Source organism: Nycticebus coucang, chromosome 12 (genome assembly GCF_027406575.1).
Source record: "Nycticebus coucang isolate mNycCou1 chromosome 12, mNycCou1.pri, whole genome shotgun sequence".
NCBI lineage: Eukaryota > Metazoa > Chordata > Mammalia > Primates > Lorisidae > Nycticebus > Nycticebus coucang.
In genome coordinates, this window is record NC_069791.1 from 25162534 (window position 1) to 25177770 (window position 15237).

At 38.8% G+C, this 15237-nt stretch overlaps 1 protein-coding gene across 1 annotated transcript in view; it reads right to left on the minus strand.

Annotated features, from left to right (window-relative positions):
- LRRK2 (leucine rich repeat kinase 2) overlaps window positions 1-15237 on the minus strand; it is a 155047-nt gene that overhangs the window by 11372 nt on the left and 128438 nt on the right. The window contains exons 43-46 of the mRNA XM_053557282.1: window positions 15084-15184; window positions 11036-11230; window positions 9922-10115; window positions 8310-8382 (exon numbers count right to left, since the gene is read on the minus strand). Of these exons, the coding sequence (XP_053413257.1) occupies window positions 8310-8382; window positions 9922-10115; window positions 11036-11230; window positions 15084-15184 (563 nt within the window). The remainder of the gene's footprint in view (window positions 1-8309; window positions 8383-9921; window positions 10116-11035; window positions 11231-15083; window positions 15185-15237) is intronic.

Below are 15237 nucleotides of genomic sequence, written 5' to 3' on the forward strand. Positions count from 1 at the left end.
GATTTTCCAAAAAACTAAAAATAGAAGCAACATATGATCCATCCATTTCACTATTTGGTATTTATCCAAAGGGAAGGAAATCAGTATATCAAGGGGATACATAGACACCCCCCCATGTTTAGCACAGCTCTAGTCACAATAGCAATGATATGAAATCACCCTATGTGCTCATCAACAGATGAATGGATAAAGAATATGTGAGGTGTATTTACACAATGGAATGCTATTTGTCCATAGCAAAGAATGAAACCATGTCATCTGCAACAACATGGATGGAACTGGAGGCCATTATGTTGAGTGAAAGAAGCCAGATACACAAAGACAAATTTCACATGTACTCACATGTGGGAACTAAAAAGTTGATCTCATGGAGGTAGAGAGCAGAATGACAGTTACCAGAGGCTAGGAAGGATGTGGGTATAGAGGTTAGGAGGATGAAGAGAGGTTGGTTAATGGATACAAATAGACCATTAGAAGGAATAAGTTCTAATGTTCAGTAGTGAGTATGGTAACTATAGTTAAAAACAATGGACAGGACATTTCAAAATAGCTAGAAGAGGGGACTTGAAATATTCTCAACATATGAAAGTAATAAATGCTCCTGTGATGAAATAGCCTAATACCCTAACTTGGTCATTATGCATTCTATGCCTATAACAAAATATCACATGTGCACTGTAAATATGTACAAATATTATGTACCACTTTAAAAAATGTAAGTGGTATTCAAAATAGCCTTATGACCAACCTCTTCTCTTTTCCATGCAAAAATTGTACAAGAAATAACCTAAGGATATTACTTGACTTCTCTGTCTCTGATTAGATAAATAAGCTTTGAGTGACAAGAAAGATGAACAGATTCGTAATCCTTCAATAGGAGTTGAATGAACAGATGGAACAAAAGACGAATGGACCATGGAGGAATGAATGCTTTAATGGTTAAATGAGAACCTGAAGAACAGAAAATTAAATGATTTCTATAGTGCTTAAAAATCAATTAATGGGGGGAGGAGACAAGATGGCTGACTGAAGCCAGCTTTCCACAGAGGCTCCCGTCCAGTAGGAGAGTTAAAGGACAAAAATTCAGCAAGTAACCTGGTGGATTTGAGCTGCACTAATAGAGTAGGTTGAAGAACGCATGTCAACCCCGCTGAGGTGAGCTGTGACCACAAGGACACAAACAAAGATACAAAATCCATCACCAAGTGGACGGGAGTCCCCTCCCCCATGAGAATGGCTCAGAGTGCCCCACAAACAATCGGGCAGAGTTCAAAGGTCCTCCCACTACACTCCACGGGAGAGACCCTCTAAAAACTGGACCTACCTCCCATACTAGGGTGCCACAGCGTCCTCCTGCCAGGCATAAAACTGTATAAACTGTATATAGTCTCTACCTGGAATTCTGAGCTCCCAGCGCTCCCCTTTACTCACACTGAGGTCTGGAGGCCAGTCCCGGTCGGCAGAGAGGGGACCGCACCGGAGTGGCAGTTCCCTGAGGAACAGTGAGACAGCCGTCTTTTGGTGACAATACGGCCAGGCATAAAACTGTGTAAAGCTCTGTGTGTTCTCTGCCTGCAACCCCAGGCTCCCAGCGCTCCCCGCACTCCCCTCTGCTCTCGCTAAAAGGTCTGGAAGCCTGTCCCCAGGGGTCCAGACTCTTGGGCCATTGCTCGAGGTGTGTAGATAGTGCTGGGTTGCAGCCGGTCGGTGCATACTCTGGGGTACGGGAGCAGAGAGAGGACGGTTGGCCGGAAGGGAGCTACACCGGAGCAGCAGTTGCCTGAGCCATAAAACAGCAGCCCTCTTTTGCTAGCAATATGGCTTACTACGAATATTCTGAAGCCACACCCACTGTCTCCCCAGGCAACCAGAGACTCTGAGTATAGGATTTGCCTGAGGCTACTCCAACTTGCAAACGGGGGAAACTTCCAGGGTGGGGCTGACCCAGAGGTCCGCTTTACTAAACCTAAGACATGCCTGGCCCTCAGGGGATCGTCAACCTATAGACAATACAAGAGCAAAAAAAAGCTGATTTGGAACTCAATTCAGCTTCTCTTCTGCAGGGGAACCGCAGAGTTGTTCTGTTCTCTTCTGTCAGTAACATTAATCAGGGGCGAGACTGGACCTGAGTGAAAACCCCTCAACCTTCATCAAGTGCCCGAGGTTGTCAGGCCTCACCTCCTCCTGCTAGAGAGAGGCAGAGAATAGCGGCCTGGCAGACTTCCTTGTGATTCAGGCAGGTGCAAACTCCTGGAGTACCGATTCACTATAGGCAACTGGGTCAGCCAACTGCAGGGCTATCAGTGACTGGGTGTGACAGCGGTGCAAGGTGGGGAAGGAGGCATAAACCTTCCCAGACTGATCTATTGTCTGGGTGGCTCCTCCTGACTCCACGCAGAACTGGAACAAGCCACACCAGAGTAGTCACCAGACCCCTGTGATCCAGTTCCCAGAGACCTCTCAAACTCTCTCACCCGAGACAGGTGCAGACTGAGACAATTGATTTGGACTTTTGAACTGAACCAATCGCCTGAGGACAAATCAGGTGGTGCCCTGGGTGCATGGTGGTAGGAAGGTTTGATTTTTCTTTTCCAATGGTTTGCCGGTGGGGGGGTGGGGTGACTTAATTGCTGATATTTCTCCACAGCTGAGATTTCAATCCAGAGTATCTGTTTCACTAGCATGGAACAGAAACCAGCTGAAACAAGACAGAACCACTTAGCCCCACCACACCAGACAGGGCCCCAGTTTCTCAGGCCACAACACTGTACAGGCCCTCAACAAAGCCCCAGGGGAAAAAATCAGAGGGAGTAAAACAACCATGGGGTGGAATCAGCGGAAAAACTCTGGTAACATGAATAACCAGAATAGATCAACCCCCCCCCAAGGAAAGATATGGCAGATGCAATTGAAGATCCCATTCATAAACAACTGGCTGAGATGTCAGAAATCGAATTCAGAATTTGGATTGCAGACAAGATTAACAAAGTGGAATTAGGAATTGAAGGAGAAATTCAAAAGTTGTCTCAAGAATTTAACGAATTTAAAGACAAAACCACCAAAGACTTAGACACACTGAAGCAAGAATTTGCAGCCCTTAAAGATATGAAAAATACAGTAGAATCCCTCAGCAACAGAATGGAGCAAGCAGAAGAAAGGATTTCTGACATCGAAGATAAAGCCTTTGAACACTCCCAAACTCTCAAAGAGGAAGAGAAATGGACAGCAAAAACAGATCATTCTCTCAGAGAGCTCTGGGATAATTCGAAGAAGGTGAATATCCAAATCATAGGAGTTCCAGAAACAGATGAAGTGGCCTCGCTGGGCACAGGGGCCCTTCTGCATGAAATTACGAAAGAGAATTTTCCAGACATGCCTGGAGATTCTGAAATTCAGATAGCGGACAACTTCAGAACCCCAGCACGACTCAACCCCAATAAGACATCCCTCAGGCATATCATAACTAACTTCACTAAAGTTAATATGAAGGAGAAAATCCTCAAAGCTGCCAGGAGAAAGAAAACCATTACCTTCAAAGGAAAGAATATTAGAATGACTGCAGAACTCTCTGCTGAAACTTTTCAAGTCAGAAGAGGGTGGTCACCGACTTTTAATCTCCTAAAGCAAAATAACTTTCAACCCCAGATCTTGTATCCAGCTAAACTGAGTTTCATTTATAATGGAGAAATTAAATAATTTAATGACATTCATATGTTGAAGAAATTTGCCATAACCAAACCAGCTCTTCAGGATATTCTCAGACCTATCCTCCATAATGACCAACCCAATCTTATACCACAAAAGTAAACTCACTCAGAAACTTCGGATCAAACTCCAATTTCCACACTGGTGAAAGGATTAAAAATGCCCACTGGACTTTTGAAAAACTCAATACCCAAAACTTCACCAGACTTATCAATATTCTCCATTAATGTGAACGGCTTAAACTGTCCTCTAAAGAGGCATAGGTTAGCTGACTGGATACAAAAACTCAGGCCAGATATCTGTTGCATACAAGAGTCACATCTTAACTTAAAAGACAAGTACAGACTCAGGGTGAAAGAATGGTCATCCATATTTCAGGCAAATGGTAATCAGAAAAAAGCAGGTGTTGCAATTTTATTTGCAAATACAATAGGCTTTAAACCAACAAAAGTAAGGAAGGACAAGAATGGTCACTTCATATTTGTTAAGGGTAATACTCAATATGATGAGATCTCAATTATTAATATCTATGCACCCAACCAGAATGCACCTCAATTTATAAGAGAAACTCTAACAGACATGAGCAACTTGATTTCCTCTAGCTCCATAATATGAGAGATTTCAACACTCCTTTGGCAGTGCTGGATCGATCCTCCAACAAGAAGCTGAGCAAAGAAAGCTTAGATTTAAACCTAACCATCCAACATTTGGATTTAGCAGACATCTACAGAACATTTCATCCCAACAAAACTGAATACACATACTTCTCATCAGCCCATGGAACTTACTCCAAAATCGATCACATCTTAGGTCACAAGTCTAACCTCAGTAAATTTAAAGGAATAGAAATTATTCCACGCATCTTCTCGGACCACCATGGAATAAAACTTGAGCTGAGTAACAACAGGAATCTGCATACTCATACAAAAACATGGAAGTTAAATAAAAGCTTATGCTGAATGATAGCTGGATCAGAGATGAGATTAAGAAAGAAATTGCCAACTTTTTGGAACAAAACAACAATGAAGACACGAACTATCAGAACCTCTGGGACACCGCAAAGGCAGTTCTAAGAGGGAAATTTATAGCACTGCAAGCCTTCCTCAAGAGAACGGAAAGAGAGGAAGTTAACAACTTAATGGGACATCTCAAGCAACTTGAAAAGGAAGAACATTCCAACCCCAAACCCAGTAGAAGAAAAGAAATAACCAAAATTAGAGCAGAATTAAATGAAATTGAAAACAAAAGAATAATACAACAGATCAATAAATAAAAAAGCTGGTTTTTCAAAAAGTTCAATAAAATAGATAAACCTCTGGCCAACCTAATCAGGAAAAAAAGAGTAAAATCTCTAATCTCATCAATCAGAAACAACAAAGACAAAATAATAACAGACTCCTCAGAAATCCAAAAAATCCTTAATGAATATTACAAGAAACTGTATTCTCAGAAATATGAAAATCTGAAGGAAATTGACCCATACTTGGAAGCACGTCACCTTCCAAGACTTAGCCAGAATCAAGTGGAAATGTTGAACAGGCCCATATCAAGTTCGGAAATAGCATCAACTATACAAAACCTCCCCAAAAAGAAAAGCCCGGGACCAGATGGTTTCACGTCAGAATTCTACCAAACTTTTAAAGAGGAATTAGTACTTATATTACTCGACCTGTTCCAAAAAGTAGAAAAAGAAGGAAGACTACCTAACACGTTCTATAAAGCAAACATCACCTTGATCCCCAAACCAGGAAAAGACCCAACAAGAAAAGAAAATTATAGACCAATATCACTAATGAATATAGATGCAAAAATATTCAACAAGATCCTAACAAACAGAATCCAGCAACACATCAAACAAATTATACATCATGACCAAGTCGGTTTTATCCCAGGGTCTCAAGGCTGGTTCAATATATGTAAATCTATAAATGTAATCCAGCACATAAACAAATTAAAAAACAAAGACCATATGATTCTCTCAATCGATGCAGAAAAAGCTTTTGATAATATCCAGCATCCCTTCATGATCAGAACACTTAAGAAAATCAGTATAGAAGGGATATTTCTTAAACTGATAGAGACCATCTACAGCAAACCCACAGCCAATATCATATTGAATGGAGTTAAATTGGAATCATTTCCACTCAGATCAGGAACCAGACAAGGCTGCCCATTGTCTCCGTTGCTTTTTAACATTGTAATGGAAGTTTTAGCCACTGCAATTAGGGAAGAAAAGGCGATCAAGGATATCCATATATCAGAAGAGATCAAACTTTCACGCTTCGCAGATGATATGATTGTATATCTGGAAAACACTAGGGACTCTACTACAAAACTCTTAGAAGTGATCAAGGAATACAGCAGCATCTCAGGTTACAAAATCAACATTCATAAATCGGTAGCCTTTATATATACACCAACAATAGTGAAGTTGAAAAAACAGTTAAGGACTCTATCCCATTCACAGTAGTGCCAAAGAAGATGAAATATTTGGGAATTTATCTAACAAAGGACGTGAAAGATCTCTATAAACAGAACTATGAAACTCTAAGAAAAGTAATAGCTGAAAATATTAACAAATGGAAAAACATACCATGCTCATGGTTGGGAAGAATCAACATTGTTAAAATGTCCATACTACCCAAAGCAATATATAATTTCAATGCAATCCCTATTAAAGCTCCACTGTTATACTTTAAAGATCTTGAAAAAACAATACTTCGTTTTATATGGAATCAGAAAAAACCTCGAATAGCCAAGACATTACTCAGAAATAAAAACAAAGCAGGAGGAATTACGCTACCAGACCTCAGACTATACTACAAACCGATAGTGATCAAAACAGCATGGTATTGGCACAAAAACAGAGAAGTAGATGTCTGGAACAGAATAGAGAACCAAGAGATGAACCCAGCTACTTACCATTATTTAATCTTTGACAAGCCAATTAAAAACATTCACTGGGGAAAAGATTCCCTATTTAACAAATGGTGCTGGGTGAACTGGCTGGCAACCTGTAGAAGACTGAAACTGGACCCACACCTTTCACCATTAACTAAGATAGACTCTCACTGGATCAAAGATTTAAACTTAAGACATGAAACTATAAAGATACTAGAGGAGAGTGCAGGGAAAACCCTTGAAGTATTTTATGAGGAGGACCCCCCCCCCCCGGGCAATTGAAGCAGCTTCAAAAATACACTACTGGGACTTGATCAAACTAAAAAGCTTCTGCACAGCCAAGAACACAGTAAGTAAAGCAAGCAAACAGCCCTCAGAATGGGAGAAGATATTTGCAGGTTATGTTTCCGACAAAGGTTTAATAACCAGAATCCACAGAGAACTCAAACGCATTAGCAAGAATAGAACAAGGGATCCCATCGCAGGCTGGGCAAGGGATTTGAAGAGAAACTTCTCTGAAGAAGACAGGCACGCGGCCTTCAGACATATGAAAAAATGCCCATCTTCTTTAATCATCAGAGAAATGCAAATCAAAACTACTTTGAGATACCATCTAACTCCAGTGAGACTAGCCTACATCACAAAATCCCAAGACCAGAGATGTGGCGCGGATGGGGAGAAAAGGGAACACTTTTGCACTGCTGGTAGGAATGCAAATGAATACATTCCTTTTGGAAAGAGATATGGAGAACAGTTAGAGATCTAAAAATAGATCTGCCATTTAATCCTGTAATCCCTCTACTGGGCATATACCCAGAAGACCAAAAATCACATCATAACAAAGATACCTGTACCAGAATGTTTATTGCAGCCCAATTCATAATTGCTAAGTCATGGAAGAAGCCCAAGTGCCCATCAATCCACGAATGGATTAATATATTGTGGTATATGTACACCATGGAATATTATGCAGCCTTAAAGAAAGATGGAGACTTTACCTCTTTCATGTTTACATGGATGAAGCTGGAACATATTCTTCTTAGTAAAGTATCTCAAGAATGGAAGAAAAAGTACCCAATGTACTCAGCCCTACTATGAAACTAATTTAGGGTTTTCACATGAAACTATAACCCAGTTACAACCTAAGAATAGGGGGAAGGGGGAAAGGGAGGGGAGGAAAGTGAGAGGTGGGTAGAGGGAAGGGGATTGGTGGGATTACACCAGTGGTGTATCTTACAAGGGTATATGTGAAACTTGGTAAACGGTCTGTGAAGCTAGTGAATGATGCCCCATGAATATATCAATGTACACAGCTATGATTTAATAAAAGAAAAAAAAGGAAAGGAAAAAAAATCAATTAATGACAAGCCATATTTAAAAGTTAATTATCCATTCTTTCTTCCACAATATATCTATAAGGAATTATCTTATAATTCCATTATTGAATTATCTCCATTCCTAACATTATAAATCCAATCTCATTTATCATTTTATTCCCAGGTCATTCATATAAAAATATGCAATGAACAGCAATTATTTTCAGAGTAGCTACTGTGTGCAAGAATTTATGAAGCAATAAAAAGATAAAAAGCAGAATTTATGATCCTTGCTCTCAGGAAGCTTATAATCACCTAGGAGAAGGATGCGATATATAACACAAAGGACTTAAATAAATTTTGATGTAGAATGCATTCAATATTTACCTTAACAGACTTATCTTCAAAAATTGCTAAATTGCCATCAGCAGTTCCCACCAAAAGAAAATTCTTTTGCTTGCTAAAAGAAAAAGGTCAAAATTTTTGTTACAAAAAGAACATTAATATTGACTAAGACAGCTTTAAAGTTCTCCCCAGTTTAAATTTTAGACAGGTTTCTTAACTATAAATTCACGGCCTCCATTTTCTTAGAGCATTACTTTAGAAGACTTGCAATTATAAATTCTCTCTCTGCCCCTGTAAGATGTATATAACCTTTCCCAGACTTCTTTCCAGTTTTAAAGTCCAGCAATGTCTTTCCCAAGGACCTGGGTGCCATCCCTTTGAAATGTAATCATTGAGAAAGATACTGGCCCTATCTCCCAATCTCTGTGAAATGGTAGAAACCCACCTTCAGTAAGGGAAAATTAACAAATACAGATGCCTATATATTAACAATCTTCTTCCCTACACAACCCAAACATCCTAGCTCATGCCTGTGCTTAAAACTCTCCCACCTTCGTCTCAGTGGAGTTTCCTTTGATCTTTCCTCCCTATTGTGATAGCCTTGAAAAATTCTGCATTGCTTGTTCAACTCCATCCATTGAATTTTTTTTTTTTTTCAGTTTTTGGCTGGGGCCAAGTTTGAACACCCACCTCCAGTATATGGGGCCGGCGCTCTACTCCTTTGGCTATAGGCGCCGCCCACCATTGACATTTTTTTTAAGATCCAAATAATTTCAACTCCAAAACTACCAGTGGAATTTATATTTTGGCTTCACATATTTTATGTTTTAAGCTTTTATTCTTTATTTATCTATTTTTAATCTTTTTAACTTTTTTTTTAATTTCAGGTTCATGTGAGGTACAAACAACTAGGTTACCATATTTGCTTTTGTTAGGCAGAGTCCCTCTTGGCGCTGTGTCCCACGCTCTAATGGGCACCATGTAAGGGTATGTGGCTTCGTATTTGTGATAATTTTTTTTCCACTACTGACTTAAATCAGAAAAGTATATAGGGTATGTGGGTAGTATAATCTTAATGCCTCCTAGAAATCATCTTGACCGAAAAATTACAGGCACCATCCTGTATAACACATGCTTCAAATTCTGCCATTTTGTTAATGTTTCTTTGGGATAAGAACCTGAAACTGATAAAGGCTAAGTCATTCCCACTTATTACAAATTTATGAATTTATTTAATTTTTTCTAATTAGGTAGTTAGATAACTGATATGTTGAAGCCTGACATGTAATAGGTTTTTGAGATTTTTACATACACAGTAAAGAAAGAATGAGTGAGAATTCATCTTTGCAGAGGCCCTACAAGGGTATGTTGACATGAGAGAAACTGAAGAGATAAAGCCACAGCTCAGGAAATACCAGGAGCAGGGCTGGTGGACCTAAGAATTAGCTTGAATTATTTTATACATGACTCAGGTGTATACATCTGTAAAATAACAAATATGTTTGTGGCCTTCCACAGTTGCCTTTACTATGTACAAATCAATACAAACAGGTTAAAAATGAGCAATCTTTGCTAATGCAATAACAATTTTGCACACGATTAAGTCATCTAAAAAATATGTAATTTTCCACAGTGGTTGAATTCGCTGCTGTACCTTTGCTTGGAAAAGGAATTGCAATGCAGACAAGTAACAGAATCAGTCATCCTTTCTAGGGTATGTCTCTTTTTCCCATCTTCAGTATTGATGACCAGGAGAGTCCCAGACTGTGTCCCACACACAATCCAGCTTTCCTTTTCAACAGGAAGATGTACCAAGGCTAAGCACAATATTCTACTATCAGTAACTTCCTGTTAGGAAATAAAAAGACAATTCAAAAGGACTTGGTGTAAGTTTAAGAAACTGGAACTTACATAGAATGAAAATATTTTACAATCAACATACTCAACTCTTTTTAACTCTTGCATTCACTTTCAGAAACAATGGCAATTTTATTGGCAACAATAATTGAGTTAACCACCAAACGAGGTTTGCCTATGAAGAATGCATCTAAAATTAAAAATCGAAAATTATTTTTCAGCATCAATTCTTATTCCACCTAAACCATATAAGAGGATGGTTCAATCTTAAGAACAGTATTTAGGCAAAACATCAATTTTGGTCAAAACATTAGGTTATTTTTCAAGTCTAGAAATCTATTTATCCATCTTGTAAGAGACACACCCACATCCCTTTCTCTGCAGCACACCATCCCCTAGCAGCCCTGAAGGTTGGCTACTAACAGCTCAGAGGTGAGCTTTTCACTACAGAAAGTCCTAGGTCAGAGGAAGCTGGCTTGCCCAGAAAAGCCCTGCAGGTGACCCCACAGCCTCTGCTGGATAGATTGTAGCCAATGACTCACTGATATGTGAGAAAGAGAGATGGCAGGACCCTCCCCCACACCACCCAATGCTGGAAAGTTCTATAATGCTCTTTGCACTCCAGAGCTCCTTAGTAGGTAAAGGTGAGGAGACATTTTGCTAAGTTTCCTTTTTCTTTCTCCCTTCCTGGCTTTCTTTACTTGTCTGGAGACCCCAAACTAGGACACACATATACTGTGATTATGAAACCAAAACATAGACTGTGAATACCCTGCTCTCAAGAGAGCAAATTTCATAATATTCCTACATTGACTCTTATCTAACTTCTTCCTAAGTAATTTTGAACTAGCTTATGCCCTAAATTATCCACGAAACAAGTGTTCTAAAATTTAAAGAGTATTCAGATTTACCTCGGAAGTGTGTCCTTCAGTATTTAAGTTGAGACATGAGAGCTGCCCTTTGTCCGTGTGGCCACAGCCCAGCCAAAGGCTGGCATTCTTGCTGTTAGAGGGTGTCGCAGCCATACATTCAACAATAAAGCTTTTAGGCAGTAAAATTCGTCTCATCAGACAGATTAACTCTGCTGAATTCAACATGTCAAAGACCTGAGAATGTTTAAAAATAACAACACGAATACTTAACAACTTAACACATTTCCCTTGAAGGATCAAATATAGATCTAAAAATGTAAAACTTAAATCTGTTAAACTGTGTCCCACCCAAGTCATCAAGATTAATAATACATTGAAAACCTAATGTGTGTTTTTCAACAGCATGTGATAGGTATTCTTTTGTATGTATGGTGTATTTTTTAACTTGACAAGGAAAGAGTATCTCAAAAGCGTTGAATGAACAGAATTTTAACACAGCTAGAGGTGATTCTTCACTCAATTGTATATTGTAGAGCCACAGAAGAGGGGGAGAGACACCCCAACTGTAGAGTTGAACTTCTACCTGTCGAAAGGACAGAAATTTCAGTCTTTGGCAACTATATTTGGAAATCATCTCTATATTCTGTTTTTATGTTTTTCTTTCAGACAGTAGAGGTCTAGAGAGGCATTGTGAAGGCATTTCTGACCATAAGAAAACAGAACCAGGACTCAGGGAAGGGAGACAAGAGGTGTGACACGCCATTTGTCTGCCACTGGGGAGACCCCAGGAAATCTCCTGATTCTCTTCATGCCTCATCTAATAAAGGTGATGAGTTTACCTGTTCTGCCTACTAGATGCTGTATTTTAAAGACAAACAGGTATGTCTGAGCTTTGTAATACTGTAATAGACTTTAAAAAACATGAGGTTGATGTGTATTCTATTTTAAAAAATAGGTGAAGTATAATTGCAGAAAAATAATAATTAAGAAAATTTTACTGTGTTGACATAAAACATAAATATAAAAGCCCATGTGACTAACATTGTGGTGACCAAAATTCAGACACAAGTCAGCCAAATAGGCAGGAAAATTTTATGCTATTTGATAAGTCAGTATACCTGCACTTAGCTATTTCTTTATTAGAAAATTTAAACTTGAATAAAACTTTGCTTTTGCTTTTTTTTTGTGGTTTTTGGCCGGGGCTGGGTTTGAACCCGCTACCTCTGGCATATGGGACTGGTGCCCTACCCCTCTGAGCCACAGGTGCCGCCCCTTGAATAAAACTGTGAAGAATTATGACACAAAATTAAGGTCTCCCCACATCAAGATAGCCCCTACCTACTAAAATGCGTACCAGTTTGAAACATAGCACGAGTTCTTTTTCAGATAATATGGTGGATGAGACAACCTTCCAGCTAAAATCAACCGAAAATGCTGAATCAATTTTTCTAAGTATTAAAAACATGGGATATCTGACAATACCATAAGGAATATTAGGGCAAAATTTTAGTAAGAGACAAAAACCAGAGAAGTCACTTGGACCTAAAAGCAAGATTTGTCCTGAAGAGATCTGTCTATTGAGACAAAATGGATGTGTTGTTTTGGGGCTCTGTGGGGCCCATGGAGAGAAGATGCGGTCTGAGGCCTGCCCAGCAGAAGGGGTGGTAATAAAGGCACCGTCCCCATAAAGCTAGTAGCAGAAAGGACAGCACATCTGGCATAAGTGGGGACCAGAAATGAACCTTCACTGATCTATAAGGAAAATTGCTTTGGCACTATGTGGAAGGGTGTGGGAGAGTAAAGGACCCGGAAAATTGTGATTCACATGCTTTCTTTCAAGAAGATTCATAGATCAGATTGATATCAGAAGGGCAGTTAAAAGAAAAAAGAAATCTCAAGCCAGAAATTCAATTTAAAGTAATTTGTAGCAAGAAAGTCCAGCAAAAGATATGCAAGACCTATCTATAGAATTGCAAAACTCTATTGAAAGACACTTGAGAAGACGTAGGAGAGGAAGAGACGCCTGCATTCAAGAATAGGAAGACATAACACCATAAAGATACAATCCTGTCCAAATTGTCTTCAGATTCAAGGCAAATCCAAACCAAAGCACACCGTGGTTTGTCATAAGATTTGAGAAAGTAGTTTTAATTTTATATAGAAAAATTAAGTCTAAGAAAAGTGTAACAAAACATTCCTAGAGGAGAAAAATAAGCAAGGAAAGGGGACCTGTATAAAGCTACTGGAATTAAGTCAGTCATATTAGAAAAAGAATACACAAGTTGATCAATTGAAAGGAACATAGCTGTGGACATGTGCGCTTGTCTTCAACGAATCACTGAATGGGCACATTAGATCAATGGGATAAAAGGAGAGAATCTATTTTGTAAGTGAAGATACAAAGTTTGGTGGTCCATATGGAAACAACCCAAGCGTGGATCAATAGATGACTGGACTGATAAAATTATATGCACACCACAGAGTATTATTCAGTCATAAAAAAGGGTGAATTACCCTCTGTCTCACCCATACATAATGCACTACTGTGTATAATCCACACCCACATTTTTGGCCTAAACTTTCGGGCAAAAGGCGGCTCCTGTGGCTCAGTGAGCAGGGCGCTAGCCCCATATACTGAGGGTGGCGGGTTCAAACCCAGCCCCGGCCAAACTGCAATAAAAAAAAAAAAAAAAGCCAGGCATTGTGGTGGGCGCCTGTAGTCCCAGCTACTTGGGAGGCTGAGGCAGGAGAATCGCCTAAGCCCAGGAGAGTTAGAGGTTGCTGTGAGCTGTGTGACACCACGGCACTCTACCGAGGGCAATAAAGTGAAACTCTGTCTCTACAAAAAAAAAAAAAAAATCTTTTAATTTTCAAATTCAAATTTTTTCTTGTTAACATTAAGGTATTTGTTTTTTGTATTATAAAGGAATTATAGCATTTTTAACATATCATGGTACAAGAAATTTTATGTAACAAGTAATTACATACAGGAACAGATAACCAGGTAAAAGAAACTTTATGTACCAGTAACAAATAGTACTACTTATTCAGGATGTGCATCCTTATTTTTCCCTCAAAAATTTGGGCAAAAAGTGCACATTACACACAGTGAAATATGGCAATACTTTTGAGAACCATCCTCCTAAGTGAAGTATTGCAAGAATGGGGAAAAAAAACAAAAACAAAAACAAAAAAACCCACACCACATGTGCTCACATTTAAATTGGAACTAAATTATCAGCACACAGGTGCACATGTGGTAGCACAACTCAATGGAATGAAGCAGGTGAAAGAAGGAAGCAGGGTCTGGCCCATCCTCAACTCCTGGGTACAATCCACACTATCTGGGGAATGGACATAGTTATAACCTTGACTCAAACTGTATAAATAAATGCTTGTAACCAAAACATCTGTACCCCTATAAGATTCTGAAAAATACAAAAAAAAAAAAAAGGAAAAGAAAAAGGCAAATTGGATCCAGATAAAAATGTCAATTTCAGATGGATTAAGAACATAAATGTCAAATGCAAAACTTATGAATTTTTGAAGAAACTGTGGGAAAATATTTTTGTGACTCTAAGGGAAATGAGGACTCCTTCAAACAGGATCCCAAAAGTAATAGCCAGAAAAAAGAAGCATTGTCAAATTTATTTATATTAAAATGAAGAAATTGTGGTCATTAAAGGGTACCCTATAAGAAATAATAAAAGCAAGGCTCAAATTCAGGAAAAAATTTGCAACATATATAACCACAAAAGATTAGTGTACTACATATAAAGAATGTTATCTTATTTGACTTATAGGCAAACAACCCCATAGAAAATGGAAAAAATAAAGCACAGACATTTCAAAGAAGAGGGATATGTATCTATATACATATATTTGACATGACCAGGAAGGAGCATGTGGAGTTTCTAGGGTATTGACAATGTTCTTTTTCTGTACCTGAGATGGTGGGTCTTACAGGAGTTTTGTCCTATAACTTTTTTTAACTCTGTGTTTACATATGTGATTTTGAAGATTATATCTGTGTGTGCATAATATACAACATTCTGTACACAATAGTAACAAATTTTCACTATAATACCTGGGCAGAAGTAGGCCTTTCTTGAGGATTTTCTTTCAAACACATTTTAATTAACTTCTCAACTGTGGGCCACGGGGCACAACCATACTCTTTAACAGGATCTAAAACATCAAAACACATATCATGCTGGAACACTCCACAAATCACAACAGTT